A 24,676-nucleotide genomic window follows, 5' to 3' on the forward strand; every position below is an offset into this window, starting at 1 on the left:
TTTTAACCTACAAAATGACATTAGTTACATGTGGACGATGATGCACCATTGAGATCCTATTTTATGTTTTTCTCTTAAATGTTGAAAGCCAATATTTGCTGTTCAACCAAGACGTTTTTTAGATTAGACTTTTCTTTGAATCTAGGGTTGCCAAAGAATTTGAAGAAAGACTACAAGTTATATCAAGATATGTCAGGCTAACATTTTTGAGGATTGCCTTTGCTAGGTTGTTAATAAGAAATAAAAGTTCAAAAATCATTGCTTTAAATTATATTAATGCTATACTGTTTATACTTATTTTAATGTGAAGGATTGTGAAGAAAGAAAGAAAGAAAGAAAGAAAGAAAGAAAAGGAAAAAAATAATTGTTCTAGATAAAATTACAAGAAAATCTCTGAAGTAAAACCAAAGGAAGAGTTTTGCTCAGTGTTTGATGTTGCAGCATAAATTCAATCATGAGAATGACTAAATTCATTATTCACTAATATCATCTATTAGCATGCAAAACATCCAAATGCTAAATTTTGTTTAACATTTATTTAAACATTGAAGCTTGTTTTATCTGTGACAATGGGCATTCAGTTTTTAGATAGGTTTCCAGTGTGTCATGTTTGACCACTGAATTTAACTACTTTAATTTAAGATTAGTTTATCAGTAAGGTTAGACCCTTTTGTGTTTTGACATATTTTTGATACATCTCAATGGGTTTCTCAAAACGTGCGTGGGAAACCTAAAGTGCAACATCTCCTGCCGTACACACTGTAATGAAGCACTCTATTTAAATATCTGTTCAAGTCAAAACATTGAAGGGTTTTGTGGTCTGTTCAAAAGCAGGCTTGGGCATGTTTCTTTAAAACAGAACTACAACACCCATAAGTCCGAGCGTTTCCTTGACAGTGGATCTGCTTTGTGATTGGTTAGCTTAAATCTTTCAAAAACAGTGCGCGGGGTGCAGTTGGTAAATGCAACACAAGCTGAACCGATACATTGATCAATAACTGCTTCTCAGGCTGTGGTTATGAGGAGCAGCTCAGCAATTTTTCAGCCGTGAGGACATTTGCTGCCAATACCGAGGGAGTCAAGTAAGTTCACGTTAACGGTGATTACACGTTAAACTGTAAGCCTAAATACTAGCGTCACATTGCGGTTGATGAACCGCGGCGGCGCAAACGCAAGCTAGTCCCTTTTATCGAAGTAAAGGTTTGGCATGAGCTACCTGCTGCTGTTTTACTTTTCCAGGAGCCGACATGAAGTGTTTGAAAGTGGACGAATACATCAAGAGGACAGCTTCTGTTGAAGAGACGAAGCTTTTGTATCAGGAATTTGAGGTTGGCATGACGACCACATGTTTAGCTTTAACCAGCAACTTTACGTTAAATAAGTTTATCTGTAAATTACGTTTTATGAGCATTAGCTAATCAATGAGCCTATTTCCGTCTGACTTGTTTTGGGTATGACTTTAAAAAATAAATCTGTTCTGTGTGAATTTAACTTTTATTTTCTTACACGGCGTCTCTGTTTTTTTTTTATTTTTTTATTATTATTATTCTTTTTCAGAAATATGCGAATAGTAAACCTGGACCTGGACAGGTTCGCCTACTGTGTGACCGGATTATCAGAGCTTGTAACAATCAGCTTGGATTTGGATCCTGTCACTCTCACCACATCAATGAGCTGGTGAAGCTGGTGGAGCTGGCTATTCATGCCTATTATCGTTCTGCAGAGTTTGTGCCACAGAGAACTCCGTTATATATGGAGAAGATCCTTTTCCATATTGTCAAGAACCTTTGCTCTCTAGAGGCTCACACCCTTTGCAGTGGTGTGGCTGGATTGCTTTACAGCAAGCTGTCCGCACAGCAACAGGTATGTATGGTATACAGAACCAGTGAGGGTGGCAGTCATCTTCAGCTTGAATCTTAAATGCCTTTGAGTTGTTTTTTTGGGTGTTTTTTTTAATAATGGATTTTGTAACCTAGCAACTTGCAAAGGAACAAAAATGTTTTTGTAGCCACCAACACGTTTTTGAGATTATTCTCAAAATCAAAATGATACATTCACAGCGATGATGATTGTACGTTTTTTACTGTCAGGGCAAGAGTTGTGAAGCATTTTATCAAACATGCATCTATAATCCATGCTTTGTGTCGCTGTGAGCTCTAATGTGGTTTGTGTTGTCATTTGTAGGCTGGAGAGGATTACATCGTTCTTGTGCGGAGCTGTTTCTCTGTGTTTTGGAATGGCCTCTCTCTTGCTAAAGAAAGAAAAACTTTGAATCCTCAGGAAAAACTACGATGGCAGATTCAAACATTGTGCTTCTCACTGTTGATGGACTCAGAAATTGCATTTCCTGCTTTTTTTAAAACTTCAGTATACATGCAGGATGCCATCACTTCGTTTGAGAGTTGCCGCGGCGCTCTGACCACGGAGGATTCCTTATTTCTTCTGCAGGAAATACGAACTCTTTTTAACAGAACCTTTGCGGACAGTCAACCCCGTGAAGAGGAGGAGGAAAAACAGTGTATAGAGACATCACGTTTTTATGTGCTTTCTGAAATGATGATGCCTGCAGTGAAGTCTGTTTGTAAGGCCGGCCACCACAGTCTAGCCCTCACCTTCTTGGATGAAATGGAGAAGAGGATTTTGAACTGTGTTGGCTTTCAGTGGATACCGCTGGTTCTTGCCAAATGGGGAGTAAAGATTCATTCAGCGATGAAGGCTGACAAAGAAAGTAGCCAGGCTTTAACAGAATGTGCTAGAACCTTGAGGTCTCTTTCAGCTAAGCTGGGCTATAGAGAGGGTCACGCTGTTCTTGAAGGTTGTAATCTGGTGGTATGGGCTGTTGAAACCGGTCACACCAAAGAATTGAGTGGACCAGAGCTGCTGGCGCTGTTTTCATTTCTGGAGGAGCATCAAGAGCGGGTATTGGAAATGCTTAAAAAGGTTAGTGTTGCCTCTATTGGAGTTAAAGACCAGTCTCTCAAAAAAAAAAAATCTGTCTGTTATTATTTTCCTGATTTTTTTTATTTATTTTTTTCCAGGATTCAACATGTCAGGCTGAGGCGGACAGGTTGCGGAAGTCCCTTTGTTGCAACATTTACCACAGCTTTGGGTTTGCCCATGACAGCATGATGGCATCACAGGTAAGTTTGCATTTAAAAATCAACACAAAAATAATGCAGATTCAAAGAGCTTAAGAAAAAAATCTTAACTCTTTACAAGATTGGCTTTAAAACAACATCTGCGCCAAGTAATATTTTTGACCAGTTTCAGATCAGATTTGTTTTAAAGTTCTGACCTGCCAATACAGATCATCCCCAATTGTGATGTCTCAAAGATCTCAAATGCCAATAAGATATATTTTTCTACTTTGTGCATAATGTCAATACATGGTTCTACTGAGCTGTCTTACAAAAAATCTACAAATGCAGTAAAAACCATCCATTGTCTGCACATTCTCATGGGTCATTGGGAGGAGGTCCACCCTGGACAGGTAGCCATCCCATCACAGCAAATAAAACCAACTGAAGGATCAGACCAGATCTCAGAATGTGATTGACTTCTGTTTTTGGACAACTGAAATTCAAAATGCACCATGTCACAGCGATATGAGGTTTTGTGATCTATTGATTATTATTCTCATTAAGATCAGAAGCAGTATCATTGTTTGTGTGTCACAGAGCAATCAGAATTAGACAGCTTTGCAGTTAAACAGGAGTTTGCTAAAATTTCAAAACAAAATGATTGATGTTAACAAACTGTTTTTAGCACTATAAACATACATTTATGTGTGCATTGCCTATACAATTAGTAGAACCTTACCTTAACTTTGACATTATCAAAAAAAAAAACATCTCCCTGTCCATCACTGACAGAAGTGGACTTTTCAAAAGGATAAAACAGATCAGCTTCGTGGCAAGATGTTCTGCTTTCTGGTAATTGCTGGAATCTCTCTCCCTGATAACAGGCCTCAGTTGAAGGTGGTTTCTCTCCTGTTTTACCTTCGACTGACTTATAATTTTTTTTAAAACAACTCAACGATACTAAATATAGCTCACTGAATCTTTTTTTTTTCTCAGTAATGGCTTCCACACCGAAAAGTGTTGCTGGTGACACGACATGGTAGCATGTTCGCTGATCGGGGAAACTGCTTTTAGTTTCACACCTGCTGGTCAAGAGTAAAATTGGGTCGATTCTCATCACTGGTCTAGCTGAAAGTTCATAAGAATTATTTGAAAATCATTAATACATTTTTTATAAGTTCAATAAACATGTAGAATTTCATTATTGTTGTTTTTTCCTGTGTTTTTGAGAACAAACCAAACAAGTATAAAATCCAGGATGCTTTTTTTTTTTTTGTACGTAAAAGCCTAAACGTCAGACCCACATGCTCTGCTTGGTTCTGAGTTTTCTTTTGTTTTATCTGATTTGTTGTACCTAGCTGGAGGACTGTGACACACTGGAGAGGGTTCTGCTCTACTGCCAAGCAACAGCTGGACTGCTGATGGTTGAACTTCGCAAGCTGTCAAGTGAAAACCTTTTGAACAAATCAGGTGAATGCTTTGTTTCTTTTTTACTTGCACTGTCAAGTTGACTGTCTCTGAAATTGTTGCATAATTTAGAACCATCTGTATGCCATTTAAATATCGTAGCTGTTGTGTATATGTGCTTTATAGTGATTATAGTGAGCAACGTGGCTTGCTGCATGTTCAACCGACGCCTGTATGAGCAGGCCTTCACGCTGGTGGAAATCATCTGCAGGGATCTGTGCAAGAATATCACAAGCCCTCTTTCTGCTGACAGAGTGAGTTTGTCAGATGTGATCCGTTTTACTAGACCCCCCTGTCTTTGGGTTCAAATTTTATTTTTAAAAATCTGATTTGTATTGCCACAAAACCAGGTAAATCGGATCTTCATGCTTGCTGTGCAATCTTCGCGGCGGGCTGGAAAACTGGAGCGAGCACTTGACTGGATCATCCTGTGGCTGAAGGCCCTTGGGGACAAGATGGTAATTCAAATGGCTGAACCCGTCTCTCTGTGGGTGAAAACAAAGGCCGAGGGCGCCCGTAACGATGACGAGGACATAAGACTAAAGTATAGAAAACTATTATTTTAAGTGGCTTCTTTAAACCTTTCACTTATGTATACATTTAGGAAAATGTTAATAAAAATTCAACTTGCCAATTGTTTGTCTTAAATCAGGACGTTACGGGATGGTTTTGGATCTGATGTCCCTGAGGAGAAGGTCATGCTGTGCCTTTTGGATGAAGAGTTGCGTGCCTATAAGGAGTCGACAAGGGACATGGCTGAAGAACGTTACAACACACTCTGTGATTTATTGGACATCTGCCATGAGGAGAGTTCTTACACCCATCTACGTGCTGTCTACCTCTGCGAAATGGCTCAAGTGGTGTGCTTCCAGGACTTCAGTGAGCAAACTGACTGGTAATCACTTTAATTATTGCACAAAATGTAATGAACTGTTGCCTACAAATGTCTTATTTGTACAAACCAGGGAACCAACTGGATTTGTTCTGTTTTTTTGTTTTCTGCCAACACAGCACAGCAGTTGATTTCACCCATGAAGCTTTACGGCTTTTTGAAGAACAACCAGAGACTTCAGGAAATGCTGATGGGCTGAAAGATGACAAAGCACAAGCCTTACTCTGGCTTTATATCTGCACCCTGGAGAAGAATCTGCAGGAGGTAACGTCTCTCTCTATTTTTCCTATATTTTTAAAAACATTTTTATGAACATCTTAATTTTCTGGAACAACATTTTAATGTTGTCTTCATAGTATGCTCATTTTAAAAGATGTGACTAGTAAATCTACCTATGTGGGCTGAAACGAGAGTAAAAATACCACATTTTATTCAAATAACAGTACTAAACATTTTAAATTAAAATTTTGATCTAACTGGCTTATTTTTTTTAAACCACCGAAAAGCAACAATTATTTCTGCTGCTGACAAAATAATTTAACATTTGAGAATTTTTAGTCAATATTAACCTTATAACATTTACTTGAAATTTTGCCTTTGATACAGAAACTTTAAAGCCTGTGGATTTCTGTAGTTTTTTTAAGTGCTTATTGCATACCTGTTTACCGTTCTGCTTTTATAGAGTAACACTAGCAAGGTGATATTAGTTGGGCTGTCTGCTGGGGGCCAGCCTGCAGTCAGTCGCTTCACAGACTTGTTGCTCACACCTTGACATCTATAGTTTTTAAAACAGTGTTACCTTAATAAGAGTGATGGGCGCTGTTCAGTTAGTCTCTGTGGTTTTTTTTTCCACAACCAGAAGCATTTCCCAACAGTCTTTTTTGCAAGCAAAAGAAAAGTGTTGTATTAATCTTCAAGCCAGCTAACTGGCAGTGCACAGTGGTAGCGCTGCATCATTGCTCTGTCCTACCACAGAAAACCCTTTCTAGCATCTTTATAGAAAGCACTTTAAACCAAAAAAATTAAATGACTAGACTTAAGCTTTTGGTCGATGCTTTTTAAAAATGTTTTCATTGTTGTTGTTGTTTTTTCCCCCAGGCCATTGAGAGTGATAAAAAACGGAGAGAGCTGCGTGAAAAGACGCATTGTGTGACTAATCCTATAGGCAACAATGATTTTGATTATGAAGACGAGCAAAAGACACAGGACAGAACTCTGGTGTACGAAGGGCTCCATTTCAACCTGTCTGCAGCAAATGGTAAGAGTGTTGTTTCAAATTTCACCAGTCATCTCTTTCTACCCTTTGTAGAACACAAGTCGCCTGTCGGTATACATCTAAAGTCTTATCTGTAGATTCATGAGGTAGTCAACCTTAAAATAGATATCTTATGAATAATCTTTTTTTCTTTTTCCTACCTCCTTTTAAGAGCTTTGTAAGCCGCTGGAAAAAGCTCTGAATATTTGGACTGACCTTTTTAAGAATCGAGCCGTGCCTACTGTCAGAAACGCTAAGCAGACCTGCAGCTCCATATCTGTTGCAGCAGCTCTCTTCAGACTCATTGGGAAGGTAACTCCACCAGATGCATGAAGACTATTGCACCATGTCTCCTTTGCTCGGTTTCTATCAAGGGCCAAAAGTGCCATAACTATTTATATAGGAGCTCATTAAAATAAAACTGGAAATCTGAATCCGCTTTATTTCCAAGTTTGTGCATACAAGCAATGAACTTTACTCAGGTACACTTTGCTCTCAGTGAAGTTCTTATTGCAATATAAATGGAAATAAAAATGATAAAATATCTTAAATGTACATGTATACACAGAGAAGATAATGTGAGATCAGCCCAAGTATGCATGGTCTTTAAATTAATTTATATGTAGTTAAGAATGGCAATATTGGATTTAAAATGAATTAAAAATGTTCTCCGTTAATGTGAAAAGCATATGCACGTTTAGAGTGTTTTCCTTTTAATTTTGTCGTAGTCCTGTGTTGCAGATAGCATGAATTTATTTATTTTTTATTTAATTCATTGTTATCTTGACTGAAATTTATTAATTGAAGGTGATTATTGTTATGATTTCTTTATTTTTGAAAAAGAAAAATCCTATGTTATTTTTATAGTATGTTTTTGAATAATCTTATTAGTATATGAAGGTAATCGTGACTAAGTTTAGTTTATAATATGTCTTGTTTTCCTTACCTAGCCCCTGAAGGCTTTGGAGGCGTACCATCTTGGGATTAAATTTTGCCGTGAACTCGCTGATGCTCGTGGTTGTGCTGCTGCTCTCTGTCAGTCAGCCAGCATCCTCCTGGATTTGGGCTCCCCTGACCTGGCTCTGGTGATTTCATTTGTAAACGATAAATTCAACAAGAAATGTCGCATTCTTTGTTGTAATCAATTTCTGATTTAATTAACATTTCAAGGCCAAGATAGAGGAAGCTGAGAAAATGCTTACTTCAGACACCAAAGATGATGGTCCTTCATCCCTCTTCATGCTGGTTGTCTTGTTAAAGGCGCAGTACCTCTACAGCATCGGACAGGTGTGTCATTTTGGAACAACCTGCTTGTTTCATTACTCAGGTTATTGTACCCATCCTGTGCTTTTTGCCTGTATTTTAGGTCAGCTTGGGAGTCCCTTATCTGTGTCAGGTACTGAAAGAAGTAAATGACCACAGACACTCAAAGGCCTGGTACCTGCTGCGTGCAAAGGCCCTGCAGGCCTGCAGCTCCTATTTGAATTCAGATGTCATTCAGCTGCCACAAGCCCAAAGAAGCCTCATCACGCAGCACGGTGAGTGAGGCCATTTGCATCACTTTTTGCATCAAAACACCTTTTACTTTTTTGTTTTCTTTGTAAATATATAGTAAGGTGCAAAAGTAACCAACACACTTGAACCTTGTCAAATTTTAGAGTTCTGAAAATGTAAACTTCAGTGTGTTTTAGCCTTTTATGTTATAGATCAACACAAAGTAGCTAATGCCTAAAGAGAAAGGAAAATATGACGTGGCTTTCAAAATGTTTACAAATAATAAATCTAAAGTATGCCATGCATTTGTATTTTGCCCCTTTTGACTTTGATACTCCTAAATAGTACGCAGTCCACACAATTACTTAAAGATGTTTCTTAATTGGTTAATAGAGTCCAACTGTGCAACTTTAGACTGGGATTGGATTTAAACCATGTTAAGTCTTGGTGTGAACCTCAAGCATATTCATATGAAATGGCCCAGTCAAAGTTCAGACCTAAACCCAATTGAGAATTTGTGGCACAATTTGAAAACTAATTATCAAACCCTATCCGTCCACTCTGGCTGAATAAATGATAAAACCATTTTGCAAAGAAGAATGGGCAAAAAGTACGGTCTCTTAAAATACAAAGCTGGTGAAGACAAAACCTAAACGACTTGCAGCAAACCTTGCTCTATAAATTGGCTGGTGGAGGCTGAATAAAATTGACAGTACACTTATACGATGTTTGTACACGCACTTTCTCATTCAATAGTTTGCATTTGTTTTTATTCCTTCTTCTGGGAACTCCTTTCGGGTGACAACTTCATGAAGCTCATCGAGAGAACGCCAAGACTGTTTAAAGCAGTGATTTTGAAGAATCTAGAATATAAAAGATATTTTGAGTTATTTCAAGGTTTTTTCTTTTTTCGCTACATAATTCTATATACTTTTGCTTTACAGTTTTGATGTCTTCTCTGTGTAATATGGAAAATCTATTGAATGACAAAGGTGTGTCCAAACTGGTAGTGTATATTTTCCATCAGCCTCAAACCTGTTTTACTCTGGTTTGGTCTATCACATAAAACCCTCCAAATATAACCTGTGAAATATTTGAGTGTGGGTGTTAATACTTTGGCAAGGCACTGTATGAACAGGTTTTTTCTTTCTCTTCAAGCCAAGACACGATATGATGTGTGTATCTCAGGTATAGGTTCTCCTGATTCTGCCCTATATGAGGGATTGAAGCTTCTTTGCAGCTTGCTGGTCACTTTAGTGGGAAAAGGCCTGTATGGGAACACCACTAATAATGCAGAAGTGCACTTCGTCCACCAAGGTATGAATTCTTATTTTTATTTTTTTTTTCCCCTCATTACAACTGTCTCCTGTTTCTGTCTGTGTCTTTTGTCATGGTTTTCTCTCGTCTTTAACTAGGAGACAACCTGGTGCTGAAGTGGGAGCTGCTCTCAGAACTCCTGAGCTGCTCTGCAAAGCTGGTCGCTGTGCGGAGCAGCTCTGGGGCCATCAACGATGCCAGACTCCAGTGTTTAGAAGCCCTGAAACTGGCCATCAAACTGCAAGCCCTTAACCAGTATGTTGATAGAGGCACACACCATGCTCTGATTATAACTCGGTTATGTTAGAGCTAATTGGCCACAACTAATCCAGTCACTTTCATACACAGTTAGTTTTTATAATTTTTGCTTTGTCTGTGTGTGTGGCTGTTGTTTTTTTTTTTTAAGATGTGTTGAGCTCTTGGTGATTAAAGCAGAATTGGAGCTGATGCAGGGCGAAACGGAAGAAAGTCGAACAGACCTGACTTTCGTTAGAACTCTCCTGGAGCATGGTGCAGGTATGTGAACGCTTTGTTGCATCGGTTCAAATGGAGCCGCTGTCCTCATACAGGGACATCTCAACAAATTAGAATATCATGAAAAAGTTCAGTATTTTTTTTTTTGTCACTCGTTTCAGAAAGTCAAACTAATTTGTTATATAGATTAATTACTCATAGAGTGAAATATTTTAAGCTTTTACTGATAAAGAAACACCCAAAATTCAGTCTCAGATAATTAGAATATTGTGAACTGGTTGAATATTGGAAACTCACGGTGTCACGCCCTAATCAGCTAATTAACTCAACACCTGTAAAGGTTTCCTGTGTCTCTAATGGTCTCTTAGTCTGGGTCATAGGTTACACGATCATTGGGAAGAGAGATGTCTGGAAGACAGTCATCGACATCTTTTATAGCTTTAGTAATTTCACAGTAAATTCACAAATGCATCAATCATTTAGCACCTGAGCCACTGCGTAAATTTGTTGAGAGACTGAACAATAATGGAGTCACCAGAAGAACCATAAATCAGGACTGTAAAATGCCAAACTGCAGGACGACCTTTGCACAGACAGCTTCTCTGTTAAGAGCTGTAAGCTCTGGATGTCACTCTCATCCTGACTTTTAAGACCTTATCTGATGTTAAAATGTTCATTTCCAGGTTCAAGATTTGGCTAAAGACGAACCAGAAATGTGCTCATTTTTAAATATTGTGTTAAGTAGGTAAGTGTTTTGAAGGCATCATTTTATAACCCCTTCTGGATTTTCATTGTATTTAAGTTTTACTTTCCATCTAATTTAATTGTTGAAGGCCTTTCTTGGGATGGGTTTTGCAAACTAGCCACAACTATAAACCCTGAGATGCAGGCATCAGATTATTTTGAGGTAATGATTTATGTTTATTGTATCTGATCTTTTCAAATTAACATGAAATAAATAAAAATAAACATACTTTTCAGAAGCCTGACATATGTTTTAAAATATTCTTTTTATATTGATTTTATGTAATATTCTAGTTTTCTTAGACACTGAATTGTGGGTTTTCATTATCTGTAACTCATAATGATCAAAATAATAAGAAATAATGGCTAGAAATATTTCCTCTCTGTGCAATGAGTATATAATGAGTTTCACTTTCTGGAATGAGCGACAGGAAATATTAAACTTTTTACTCTAATTTTCTTTGTGTGTCCTGGCCACATTTATTTGCACCACTGATTAAAGAGGTGTAAAAACATTCAATGAAATTCCACTTTTAATGCAGAATCAAAAAGTCACACTGATATGTAGAAATCTCCTATATTTAACACGAGTTTATTTATTCCATATTTCAGATGGTGCATGTGTTGGTACTGCAGCTGTTGGTCAAAGTGGGTTGTATAAAGTACTATTAGGATAACATAGAGCTGGCTGATATATCACAATTCTTTTTATTATGATTTGCTTACATAAAACACTAGTTCTTCAAGGAAAAAGATTTCTAACCATACTCCCTAACTATATTCAAACTTGCCTCAAGCAGAATTGACACATAAGTAATGTTCTGCCATTTTTAAGACCTGAAGTACATTGTACCTCAAACTGTTCTGGCAAATTCAGAATTTATTTGAATTTCAAAATAAAACATCACTCACATAAACTTCACTATTGCTGCCTGTTTATATATGTAGCAGTGAAAGTTTATTTATCATGATTACTGTCTGTAAATCCGTCAGTTATAAGTTTAACTAGCATCAAAGTTACCATTATTATTAGCAGTAGTAGTTGTAATTATATATTATCAATTTATTGCGATCTCATCAACACACACTCACTGTCTTCTTTAACATATTTATATTTGTTGGGGATAAATTATGGCCTGCAGCCTAAAAACACAATTCGTTCAGCATTGAGACTGCTGTTTCCATTAGCAGAGAGCATACAGTAAGTGTTTTTTTGTTTTTTTTGAGTTTTTTATTATGCTATCTATATTTCAGAACGTTTTACTGGGATTGGACTTTTATTGTGAAGGTTTGCTGTGTTGACCCTACAGCAGCTTGAGGAGAGGTTTGCAGTAATAGTTTCCCTCTACCTGTAGTGCAAAGCAAACATCTTTAAAAAGCCTTCCCTGCACAGTTGTAAAGTCCAAAAATCCAAGGTTCAGGCACATTTTAGCTTACACGTTTGATGGAGGAAGTTTATTTTTTGAAGGACTTCATTTATGTCTCTTCTCTTCAGCTGACTCCACACGTCGCCTGCAGGAGTTACATGGTCTGAGATAGGCATGTGAGCAGGTTGACCTTGTGTATTTCTGTTTGACTTGTCCTCATGTTTTGTATCTTCATCGTGTTGGAAGACCAAATTGTGATCTGTTTTTACTTCACTGGCTGAGTCCAACAACAATAAATTTTAAAATCATCCGGTATTTCAAAGAGCTCATGATGCCATCACATTTTGAACATTGGGGTGTTTGACGTATGGTCATCCTTTGTATCACATCAAGCCTACGTGGAGTGATTATTCCTGATAAACCTCAATCTTAGGTCAAAGCACAAAGTTCCCAGTTAAAGCCCCAGCAGAGTTCATCAAACTCTGCATCTTTACGTTAGTTATGGTAGGACAGAAAAGGCCTTTTCCCGACATCCCCTACATACAACTAGCAGCCATGTTGTTGGCTTTTAATAGTTGGTTATTAAGACTTGGTGTCCCCAACGTTCCACTCTTTGTTGCTGTTCTCGAACAGTGAGTTTTCTTTTACCCCCTTTTCCGTTCAGCTCATCGTAAATAGAGGCTTTCTGAGAACCCCAGAGAAGCAGAATGACATGGATTACTAATTATAAATAATTAATAACTAACAAATGCCTTATTCTAAAGAGATTGTTAGGTGTGCCAACAATATTGTTTTTTTTATTTAGCCCTGAATAAATGTAATCGGATTAAAGGTTTAATTATTCTAAAACAAATCAATGTTGTTATGTTACTGCAATATAAAATGAATCTATTTTGTTAAACACATCATTACTTGGGATGCCAGTGTACTGGGTGTCATATTGTTTAACAGGGTTTCATTAAAATTAAATTGCAACAATAGTTGACATTGCTTATTGTAGTTATACTATTTGATTTTTCTTTGCTCCCTTTTAAATCATTTTTACATACATTTACCATGGCACGTCATTACTTCTGAAAAATTCTTGGAATGTTTTTATGAATTTATTTCAACCTGCTCCAAGTTTCAGGTGTTTCTGGGTGTAATTTTGTAATAAAAGCATTTTCTTCCCTTTTCTTTTAGTTTTGTCGGATCAAGTTAAAAGGGCAGATGTTAAAATCAAACCAAGAAAGGGTCGTCCTGCTCAAAGACCTCAGTCCCCCGTTCCATTCACGGAAAACGATCTAAAGGACATCCTGAGCACCAGATGGAGTGCCAAAGAAGTGGTGATGAACGACGTGGCCTGTTCCCCGCCCCTTAAATCTCCGCCTCTGCGCTGGCTGTCCTGTCTGACTCATGAATCTGACTGTCAGCTGTCATGCTGCTCAGAGCCGTGTTTAGGCCGAGCCTCTGCTCGCTGGGCATTAACACAGGCGGATCTTGCTCTCCACCTTGATCCAAATGACCTCAGTGTTACTTCCAAACTTCACTGGGCAGCTTTAGTCCGCTGTAAAAATGTAACCGTGCGACTTAGAGAGAAGCTCGCTGAGCTTCTCCCTCCCTATGACCCTGCAAAAGGCATCCCCAAACCCTCCCTGATGCAGGACGTGGTGGGCCGTGTGTACCTGAGCATGGCCCAGACTGAGCTCCAAATAAAGGCCAACAAGGTCTGTGGCTTATGGAAAGTACTAGAGGCTGGTTTAGCATTTCTGGATTCCACAACCTCTCCTGCCCTAAGACCTGTAAGAGCACATCTTATGGCAACCAAAGCCATTGCATCACTGAAGATCTTGGCTGCAAAACAAGGCTGCAGGACTGAGGAACTTTTTTCAAAGTGCTGGACATGGAATGCACCAAAGGAGCAGAAGGACATCAAATCTGAGCAGAAATCGGCTCCATTCTCCATACTAAAGAAGCTCAAACCTTCTATTAAAAACCCAGATGTTGCAGAGCAAAAACAGGAATCAAAAAGAGCCAAAGCCGTCAAACCCAAGATTCAAGTTACCAGGTCCTCAGCCAAAGGAAAGGTTCTGGTTCACATGACACCAGTCATTGCAAAGTCCAAGTCGTCTGCTGGAGTATTTGATTTCAACACAGCGGTTCCTACTTTAGCTTGCACTCCTGTTCAGAAGATAAAATGTCCTCCTTTGGGACAGAAGTGTTTAAAGCCTGCAGCGAAACTGCAGTTTCAAGTGTATGAAGAAGTGTCGCCTGTTCAAGACAAGGTCCAGCTTGTGCCTGCAGCTCCTAAACGGACAAAAAAATTACGTTTCAAGGTAAGCAGAAAAAAGGTTTAATTGCTGTTAAAAACAATAGAAAACTGGATTTCATTTTTTTCCCCTCAAGATTGCCCCAAATCCAGACGCCTTATAAAAACATTCATTTAACATACGTTTTAAAATGTATTTGTTTTTGATCGCCCGCTGTAAAGGACAAACCTAGAAGACATCGTCACATTTTAACCCACAAACTTCCGTCTGTGGTTAAAAGTTTTATTAACTGGGATGTTTTTCACTTGTCTAATATATTTTGTATTAAAACAAATTTTTATTGGTATAATCATGTTTTTTAGAAACTGAGTTTTGGGCTTTTATTGGCTGTCATCATCAAAGTAAACAGACATAAACACTTTATGTATCACTCTTGTCATGAATCTATGATTTTTACTGTGATAAATTAACTTTAAAATGATAATGTCGTTTATTAAGATGCATCTGTAGATGTTTGATTAGGACATTATCCTTTAATCTGATCACAGGTGGAATGTAGTGATGAAAGTGACTCTGAATCAGCTCCCCAAGCACAGCTCAAAGTGTCTGCAGATGTCCCTAAAAAGCGAACTTCTAGAAGAGCTGTTGCTGATCCTAAAACGTCTGCAGATCCACCTGCAGAGAAGACCGCCCCGAAGAGGCAGACCAAGGCCAAAAGGAGTGTTATGGCGCCTCGTTCAACCTCTTCTGAGGAAGATGAGCCTTTGCTTCTTAAGCCGGCGTCCAGCAGAAGAGGAAGAAGCAGAAAACGGCTATCTAAGACCGAAGAATCACCGGATGAGCCTGACACAATGAGGACCATTGTGGAAGAAACTAATGGAGTTCTGGATGTAAGCATCGAGCAGCTCAGGACGTCGGATGTTGAGGAGGATAATAACTCAGCTGGAAGTAAAGACAGTATGTATTTTGTGTTCATGGAGGGAGACTAAGTCAAGTTATTCTTCAGTTTCTGCCTTCTTTGACACTAGTTTTAGTTTTAAAAAATTTCATGTGTTCAAACTTTATTTGGGCTTGTTTCAGTATACAGTTCATGGAGCTCTCTTAGGCAGCATCCTAAATTTGTAAAATCCTGACGTGAAAACCGTCTTGAATCATGTTGTTTTTTTTTTTCATGTTTTCTTCAGACATCGACTTTGAGGTGTTGAGGAGGGATATGTGCTCTGGTTTGGAGAAAGAAGGGCTGTTTGAAAAGTGGCGCAATGACCACCCTACAGAAGATCTATTAACCAACATCTCCAATACAGACAGCAGGCCCGGTATGTGGCTCAGTTTTAGAACATTCTAATTAAGTTTCCTTTTTCTGTTGAATATTCCCGTGCAGAGTTTGCCTAACGTAAAAACGTGTCCTTATCGAAAAGATTGGAGTTCTTAACTTTGTTTTTCTTTGTAATTCTCATAATTTTTGGTCCCTAGACAACCTTTCCTTGGAGGATGTCCAGTCTCTGCTGCACTCAGCGCTGCTGACTCTTCAGCACTTCCCCTGCCCAACAATCTATCCAAACCTCTGTACTCTTCTCGCCTTGACCACGGGACAGAGCGACCCCATAAGTACAGCAATGTTGCAAGCCCAGTCTTTGGGAGTCACCAGTCGTCATCGCTCAATCCGCCACTTTAACTGTTCTCGCCAGTAAGTTCAATCTCGATTGGTAAAGTGTATTAGTTATTGGGTTGAAATCATTCTGGTTGTTTTTAGAAACAAACATTTGCTTGTTTTGTTTCTTTCTTATAGAAAACTGAAAAAGGCATCCAGTGATTTAGTTGAAAAAATGGATGCTCTGGCTCTAAATGAGCCCATTGGAGCCATGTCCTCTACTTCTACTCAACAGAGGCTGGTGTCTGAGATGGAGGAAATCTTCTCCTTCCCCACTGCAGACCTCTGCTCTTTCCCCCAGAACCCGTGCCAAGAGTTTATCCAACAAATCCAACAGCTTCCACCAGGTAGAACCAGTTTTTTTTGCATCTGTTCTCCTAGAGCTCAAAAGCTTATTTTGACTTTATTTGAATTTGAGTATAAAGAAAAAACTTTTTTTTCCCCACTTTCTCTCCTTGTACAGGAGTAACTGTGTGTTTGATGTCCGTGCTGGCAGTAAAACCGGGGGAAATGGGGGACAGCATAATGCTGTCACGTCTGGAAAAGGACTTATCTCCCATCACACTTCATATCTCCACTTCTAGACAAGAGGTTAGATTGATCATAGGGTTTGGTTTTATCGTTTAATCAATGACCCTGCCTCCGTTTCTCCATCCATTTGTCTTTTTGTACACGTTCATCCTTTTCTCCATCCATCCACTTAAAATTTGTTGTTTTTGGTGATTGACTCTTTAAAATCTGACATCTGTAGGAAAATATGTGCACTATTGATATTAAACCTGCATAAATTATCCAATTGTATTCTTGATAACAATATGTTAAATATTGCGATAGCAAAGAACCGCCTGGTAGATTATGAAATGTCCGATCCCATGTAATTTGGCCGCTTGGATGGACTTTCGACGCATAGTACTTATGCCTTTTTTCCATTTACGGTTCCAGCTCCACTCATCTTCACTCTACTTCGCACTGAACCTGTTGTGTTTGCATTGACACACTTACTGTTGAAGTCATGGCTTGAACCCTGACCTCCAGCCATCAGCATCTTGCTGCTATTAACCCTTACTGTCTTGTGGTTTGGTGTTTTCCTTTTCTTTCACTGGTCTAGAGGTGCCAAAGAGGTGGAATTACGTGTACACAATTCTGCACCATGAGTTAATTGTATTCTGTTTGGTGATCTAAACTTTGTTATGTAAATTAAATAATAAAGCTACCTTCGAATGGTTCTACATTGAGCAGCAGCTGAAGTGCACACTAAGCCCTATTTTGACTTCACTCGGTTTCGCCCAGATGGCTCTTCCTGGCACTGCGCTGTGCAGTAAAATCCGTGGCTCGTCATTCTTTGCACCACCTCGGTGAACACTTTGTCCTCTTGCTGACATACGGCTGAGCACGCCCATGGCCCAAGCAAGAAACAGTAGTTTGTTCACGTCGCATTTCGACCCTGTAATCAATCAGGTACCAAGGCAGCTAATTACAGGCCGGAGAAGCAAGTAATAGATGCATTCGCAAAACTGGGCTGAGTGTGGCTGGGCAAAGTAGAGCCAGAAGAAAGGGAGCATTATTGACATGGATCAGAAAGTTGAGTGAGACTGATGAGGAAATTGTGATGGAAAAGACAACAGTGAGAAAAACATGGGTTAATCAGTATCGATTTTAAAATATTTAATGATAATTTTCCAATGTCATGTTTTCCTAATATAGCTCAGCCCTAACTCTTATTTGGTTAATTTATTTATTGCCAGTTTACAATTGTAGTGTATTACCACCATCTGCCAGGCTTAGGTGTGATTGACGGATTATAAACTTAATCTAATTTACATTTAAGCTCTAATTCATTGTAAACGTTTGCAATATAGAACATTTGAGCTTTGAGTCGGGGAAATTTTGTCATGGAAAACCCTGATCTAATGGAGAGTTTACTTTGGCGTTTTTGAGTAGTCTGTTGGTTTGTGAATGTTGCTGTGTTAGCTGTTAAATGGGCCTTCAGGTTAATAAAGTTGCACCCACGGTTTGAGTTTGAAAGTAATTTAGCTCAACAGCGTTATCAGATAAAACCAAACTCTTCTTACCTACAAGATTCCCCTTAGCGGTTCCAATCTGTCACTCGTCAGTGCGAAAGTTTTAAACTCCTTTTACCCTAAATGCATCTTGGTACTATCAGAACCTCAGGTCTTGTTTTCACAGCAATGCATCTGATGCCTTTTTAACAGAACAGAAACACGTACAGAGAGACGGTTTAATAAACTGATTTTTTTAAGATGACGCTTTGCGGTCTGATAAAAGGATTTATTTGTCAAAAGTTTTTGGTTTGCTTTACATTAAAAAAAAAATGTTTTTGTGTTGTGAAGTTCAACATTAGATGGCTGGTGCAGGAGATGGACAGCATCCTGGTGGAACAAAAGGTTGTGAGTTGCGTGGCCGAAAAGGCGAAGTGGTGGGAGGCACGCCGAGCTCTTGACTGTCAGGTTCATGTAAGTGATTAACACTTAGGAGGGGGAAATTTACCCTTGTTGTTATAGTGGCTTCATACCTAATATCAAATTAATTTATCATAATTGAGATTTTTACAACTATTAGTCTCTATAATTTTTTTAAATACTTAGTCCAGGTTCAACCAGGAGTGTTGGGTTCCTGTTAGGTTTTGACCAACTAATGACAAGGAAAGTTAAATGCTCTGCCATCTTTCAGCAACTGCTAAAAGCAATGGAGAGATTGCTTGGATGCTGGAAGAGCCTTCTCCTACCTCTCTCATTGGATCCAGAGCTCTCCATGCAGGCTAAGGAACTTTGCAAGGCCTTGTCTAAGAGAGGAGTCACTGTGAGTGAGGAGATGCTGAAGGTATGTTTTATTTTCTTTACTTTTTTCTTGGTGATTGGAGCTATGAGTCGGTCTTGTTGGTAAAAGTCGGCTTTTAAACTACGCTTTGTCTCTTAGGTTGTGCTTTCAGCTTCTCAATCCCTTTCTGAAAAAGACCTTAAAGGATTTGGATCAGGACTTTCTCCAAATTGGGACATGGCCTGTGATCATCTTTTCCGTGCAGCGGTGTCCCAGCTCTCAGAGAGAAATGAGACCAGAGGTCATGTGGTTCTCATCTTGGACAAGGTCAGTTTGTCCTGTGAAACGTGACACACAACTGATCACAAATAAAATGTTATTGATTTTAACGTTTGTGGGGAAGTGTTTAATGCTTACCAACCTGTGCGTTTAACGCAGTATCTTCAGAGGTTGCCGTGGGAGAACATGTCGGTCCTAAAGTCTCACTCTGTAAGCCGGATGCCTTCACTGCATTCTCTGCTTGGACTGAGCTTTCAGAAGGAGGTGAGATTAGGATTATTAGCACAGTCTGTGGAGCTGATCCACTTCATGCCCTAATGTTTGTGTATAGTAGAGATAATTTAACGGAGTACATTATCCCTATCAGGTGGATTCTCAGTCTATCCTGAAGCACGGTGTGGATCCAAGGAAGGTGTTTTACGTGCTGGACCCTGATGGCAATTTACCAAATGCTCAGGATCGGTTCAAGGAATGGTTTTGCAGGTGAGGCAAATATCAAGAGATTCATGTCGGCACTCATTTCTGTTACCAGTTTGTGTTCTGTCGCATTACTGAACAAATGTTTTTTTTTTTTGTGAAAGCAACCCAGACTGGCAGGGTGTGTGTGGTGTTCCTCCTGACTCTAAACAACTAGAAGAAGCTGTTGCTTCTAAGGACCTATACATGTGAGTTTGAGATGAAATTCTGGTAGTATTCATACGATGAGGGACCAAAGAAGGAGACACTTTTCAAACCCCTTAATGTTTCACCTTCAAGGCATAGCTAGGTTTTGATCTTTTATTTCACTGTACTTTCATCTTTAGTATTGTAAGAATCTTTCAGAAAAATGCATTACTGCTGCTCGTGTTCCCAGCCTTCGAGTAAATATTTCAAAGAAAACACACAAGCAAAACTCAGATTAATTCAAATGTGTATAAAGTTGACTTACACCAAATTGTGCAAAAGCTGTTGTAACTCAGTTGGTAGAAACGATGTAACGTCTGCCTTTTTAAAATCCATTATGAATGTTTCTGGTTCATGTATTTTATTTTTAACTGAATGTCCTTCTGTTTATGATTTTAGTTATGTGGGACATGGTGCAGGAGCAAGGTTCCTGGACAGCCAGGCGGTCCTAAAGCAGCAGATGAAAGCAGCCTCGCTGCTTTTAGGCTGTAGCAGCGCCGCCCTGGCTGTTAGGGGCAATCAGGACGGACAGGGTATCATTCTGAACTACCTCATATCAGGATGGTAAGAGAACAGTCTTTTTACTTTTATCTGCATACAGTTTAATTGATGTGGAGGTAAGGATTGCATGAAGTTTGCATGTTTTCCCCCTGACTGCATGGGTTCTCTACGAGTACGCTGGCTTCCTCCCACAGGAATGACATTTAAGACAATGGGTCCCTCTAGCTTACCTTTTGGTATGAGTGTGTCTTGATGGTTGTTTGTCCTGTGTGTCTGTGTTGATGGACTGGGGATCTGTCCATGGTTCCTAAAGATGACCCTGACAGGATAAGCAGGTGTGGATGATGGTTGTATTTTTTGTATTGTTGCTTGAAAGCCATCTCCAGGGTTCCTACACAGTCTACAAAAGTTTAGAAGAGATGGATTTCCTGTATCTTTTGTCCATATCTGGATAAGTATGGAAAAATACACTGCTCAAAAAAATAAAGGGAACACTCAAATAACACATCTTAGATCTGAATGAATGAAATATTCTCATTGAATACTTTGTTCTGTACAAAGTTGAATGTGCTGACAACAAAATCACAGCAAAAATCATCAATGGAAATCAAATTTATTAACCAATGGAGGCCTGGATTTGGAGTCACACACAAAATTAAAGTTGAAAAACTACAGGCAGATCCAACTTTGATGTAATGTCCTTAAAACAAGTCAAAATGAGGCTCAGTATTGTGTGTGGCCTCCACGTGCCTGTATGACCTCCCTACAACACCTGGGCATGCTCCTGATGAGACGGCGGATGATCTCCTGAGGGATCTCCTCCCAGACCTGGACTAAAGCATCCGCCAACTCCTGGACAGTCTGTGGTGCAACGTGACGTTGGTGGATGGAGCGAGACATGATGTCCCAGATGTGCTCAATCGGATTCAGGTCTGGGGAACGGGCGGTCCAGTCCATAGCTTCAATGTCTTCATCTTGCAGGAACTGCTGACACACTCCAGCCACATGAGGTCTAGCATTGTCCTGCATTAGGAGGAACCCAGGACCAACCTCACCAACATTTGGTCTCACAAGGGGTCTGAGGATCTCATCTCGGTACCTAATGGCAGTCAGGCTACCTCTGGTGAGCACATAGAGGGCCGTGCGGACTTCCAAAGAAATGCCCCCCAACACCATTACTGACCCACTGCCAAACCGGTCATGCTGAAGGATGTTGCAGACAGCAGATAACTCTCCACGGTGTCTCCAGACTCTGTCACATCTGTCACATGTGCTCAGTGTGAACCTGCTTTCATCTATGAAGAGCACAGGGTGCCAGTGGTGAATTTGCCAATCCTGGTGTTCTCTGGTAAATGCCAAGCGTCCTGCACGGTGTTGGGCTGTGAGCACAACCCCCATTTGTGGACGTCGGGCCCTCATACCATCTTCATGGAATCAGTTTCTAACCATTTGTGCAGACACATGCACATTTGTAGCCTGCTGGAGGTCATTTTGCAGGGCTCTGGCAGTGCTCCTCCTGTTCCTTCTTGCACAAAGGCGGAGGTATCGGTCCTGCTGCTGGGTTGTTGCCCTCCTACGTCCTCCTCCACGTCTCCTGGTGTACTGGCCTGTCTCCTGGTAGCGCCTCCAGGCTCTGGACACTACGCTGACAGACACAGCAAACCTTCTTACCACAGCTCGTATTGATGTGCCATCCTGGATGAGCTGCACCACCTGAGCCACTTGTGTGGGTTGTAGAGTCTGTCTCATGCTACCATGAGTGTGAAAGCACCACCAACATTCAAAAGTGACCAAAACATCAGCTAGAAAGCATAGGTACTGAGAAGTGGTCTGTGGTCCCCACCTGCAGAAACACTCCTTTATTGAGTGTCTTGCTAATCACCAAAGATTTCCCCCTGTTGTCTTTTCCATTTGAACAACATGTGAAATTGATTGTCAATCAGTGTTGCTTCCTGAGTGGACAGTTTGATTTCACAGAAGTTTGATTTACTTGGAGTTTTATTGTGTTGTTTAAGTGTTCCCTTTATTTTTTTGAGCAGTGTAGTATTTCTAGACTCTAGTATTACTCATCCCATTGTTAAAGGAAATCTGTTCTATCCATTTTTCTGGGCATCTATCCATTCCTCCGTTTTCTCTTCTGTCCATTATCCATCCATCGCTCTGTCTTTCTGTCCATTCATTTGCAGATACATCCGTACATCTGTTCGTCCATCCATCCATCATTCCTGTCTGTCCTGTTGTGTCTTAGACATTCATCCTTTTGTCTTGTATCGTCCATCTGTTTTTGTCCATTCATTTGTTCACATTATCTGTCAGTTTGTCCGTCCATTCGTTTGTCTTTCCAGGTGTTCTTTTTTCAGTTGTCCATCCCTTCATCCAGATGTGTTTGCTGGTTTTGTATGCAAAATTAGTCCTCTGTAGAAAGTCCTCTGTGAATCCTTGTACTATTTATACCTTAAAAAAATGGCCATAAAAGGAAATAAAATGAAAAGAATACTGAAAATAATAGTTACGGTACAAACTTAAAGTCCACTGTTTCATTTAATGAATTGCCTGGGACATATGTGGCCTGAATTATTATTTTGAGTTTATTTTAATTTTTTCCTTCTAGCCCCTTCATTTTGGGCAACTTGTGGGACGTGACGGATCGGGACATCGATCGCTTCACCAAAGTCCTGCTCGAGTCCTGGTTGGCTGCAGGATCCGGAGCATCTCTCATGGAGTTCATAGATTCATCACGTCAGGCTACTCGGCTTAAATACCTCGTAGGAGCAGCACCCATCATCTATGGGCTACCAATTAACTTAAAGTAGGCCTGGAAGCCTTAAACCACCAAGCAACAAACACAATAAACATTTTGTTCATCCACTCCTATGAGGCTGTTTATGAACTCTGAATGTTTTATCCAATCAATCATTTTTTTGAATTGTTGATTTTTAAAATTCCCAGTAATGTTTTCAAGCTGAACTGTTGCATAATTTGAATAAATGAGCTTACACAAGCAGTCTGTGTTTTGGAAGTGTTTTGTAGATGCAGTAGTTCACTGTAGATACAACTTAAATATACATTTGGAGGATTCATTATTTTGAATGGAGATGTGTATAAACCTCTCGGCCTTTATGGATAATATCTGTAATTGTGCATTTAAATTACCATCAAGCTCATTTTTTTTTTATGATTTACACCCTGCCCCCCAACAGAGATATTAGTTATTGCTTAGAAATTTTTGTCTAGTGCAACATTTTGAGCACTAAACTCTGGAAATAAACTAAGGAATTAAATTATTCCTTCTTAGATTGAAGTTTTACTTTTGGAAGAATGATTGTGACTCAAAACAGTTTCATTTAACCAGTAAGAGTTGTTTCTTTGTATTAATGAATGTATATTAATGGAGTTAAAGTTTCAGATGTGCTTGTAGTAGATTTGTATTCCGTCTTAACCCCGTTTTGGGTCTGCAGGGGCGGATTAAGACAATGATTTGAGAGGTAGATCCTGGTTCGGCCGCATGGGGGCAGTGTTTCAGAAAAAATCCTTTTAATCAGAAGTATAACGTTTTTGTTTGGCGCGCTTCCATCATGGCGGCGAATCTTACAGGGGTCGCCCTTCCTCGTCTGGAGTGGTTCAAACCTCGGATATTACAGGTATTAACTCTGTATCTGTTTGTTTTATTGAATGAGGACACTGACCTGGAATTAAACAGGACGAATCGGTTAACACCACCATTAGCTTCATATTCTACAATATTCGTCCAGCCGCCAAGGGGAATGTTAGCTAGAGGCTAGTCGAGGAAATGACATTAAATTAAAGTTGCTTTGTGGTCTTCAAAGTTCTCATGGTTCTTTAAATGTTAACTCTGGCATTTCCTAACGTTGAAGTTGCTGAAATATTAATGGCTGTTTGACTAAAGGGTTAATTCGCCGCATTCAAGGACTCTGGACTACCTTTGTAGTTTGAAGCGGTTTATATTGTATACTATATTTTATGTATAAAACACAGGTTGCGATTTGTAAAATCTTTATACAATTTGTGAAAGCTCAAAAACGGGTGTTTGTAATGCTCTTCCGTCCTGGGACCACCGTACAGAGTTGTCCATTTTGCAAACTGGATTCATGGATTCACATTTCTTTAAGGTTTATCTGGTGTTCGTTCAGGTCGGAGGAGCCGATTTCGATTTTAACCAATTTTGCTTTTTTAAAGCGTGAGATTAAAAACCTAAAATTTGCTGAAGTTTCTTTGGTAGAGGTAATGGTTTTGAATGGAACAGTAAATAAAGAATATATAGAGATTTTCCACATATTTATCAAAACATACAGTTGTCTAAACTTTCCTAATTTTTTTATTTTTATATAAACACTGCTTTTATTTTAAAGCCCTTAAAACAGATTTTATGTCCTTACAGATGAAAGCATTGGAAATATAGCTCAGACTATAGTAGACCTTTGATCCCCGTTGAGATGATCGTTTG

At 39.3% G+C, this 24,676-nt stretch overlaps 1 protein-coding gene across 2 annotated transcripts; it reads left to right on the top strand.

Moving 5' to 3' along the window:
• Positions 1 to 922: 922 nt before the first annotated feature.
• espl1 (extra spindle pole bodies like 1, separase) lies at positions 923 to 23,215 on the top strand. Of its 2 annotated transcripts, none has more exons than XM_047347364.1 (32): positions 923 to 1,082; positions 1,240 to 1,328; positions 1,558 to 1,863; positions 2,185 to 2,940; positions 3,039 to 3,140; positions 4,439 to 4,550; positions 4,674 to 4,801; positions 4,898 to 5,091; positions 5,200 to 5,442; positions 5,559 to 5,703; positions 6,538 to 6,697; positions 6,867 to 7,006; positions 7,645 to 7,779; positions 7,865 to 7,981; positions 8,061 to 8,232; positions 9,377 to 9,505; positions 9,604 to 9,760; positions 9,912 to 10,021; positions 13,273 to 14,405; positions 14,888 to 15,296; positions 15,524 to 15,655; positions 15,813 to 16,026; positions 16,129 to 16,337; positions 16,454 to 16,581; positions 18,342 to 18,464; positions 18,682 to 18,831; positions 18,928 to 19,095; positions 19,207 to 19,311; positions 19,415 to 19,530; positions 19,629 to 19,712; positions 20,110 to 20,274; positions 22,823 to 23,215. In XM_047347364.1, exons 2-32 carry the CDS (start codon positions 1,248 to 1,250, stop codon positions 23,022 to 23,024), a joined length of 6,525 nt encoding a protein of 2,174 aa, XP_047203320.1. In that variant the 5' UTR covers positions 923 to 1,082; positions 1,240 to 1,247; the 3' UTR covers positions 23,025 to 23,215. The 2 variants fall into 2 exon arrangements, with proteins under 2 accessions (XP_047203320.1, XP_047203322.1); XM_047347366.1 differs by having other exon boundaries at positions 9,915 to 10,021.
• The last annotated feature ends 1,461 nt before the right edge of the window (positions 23,216 to 24,676 follow it).

Source organism: Girardinichthys multiradiatus, chromosome 20 (genome assembly GCF_021462225.1).
Source record: "Girardinichthys multiradiatus isolate DD_20200921_A chromosome 20, DD_fGirMul_XY1, whole genome shotgun sequence".
NCBI lineage: Eukaryota > Metazoa > Chordata > Actinopteri > Cyprinodontiformes > Goodeidae > Girardinichthys > Girardinichthys multiradiatus.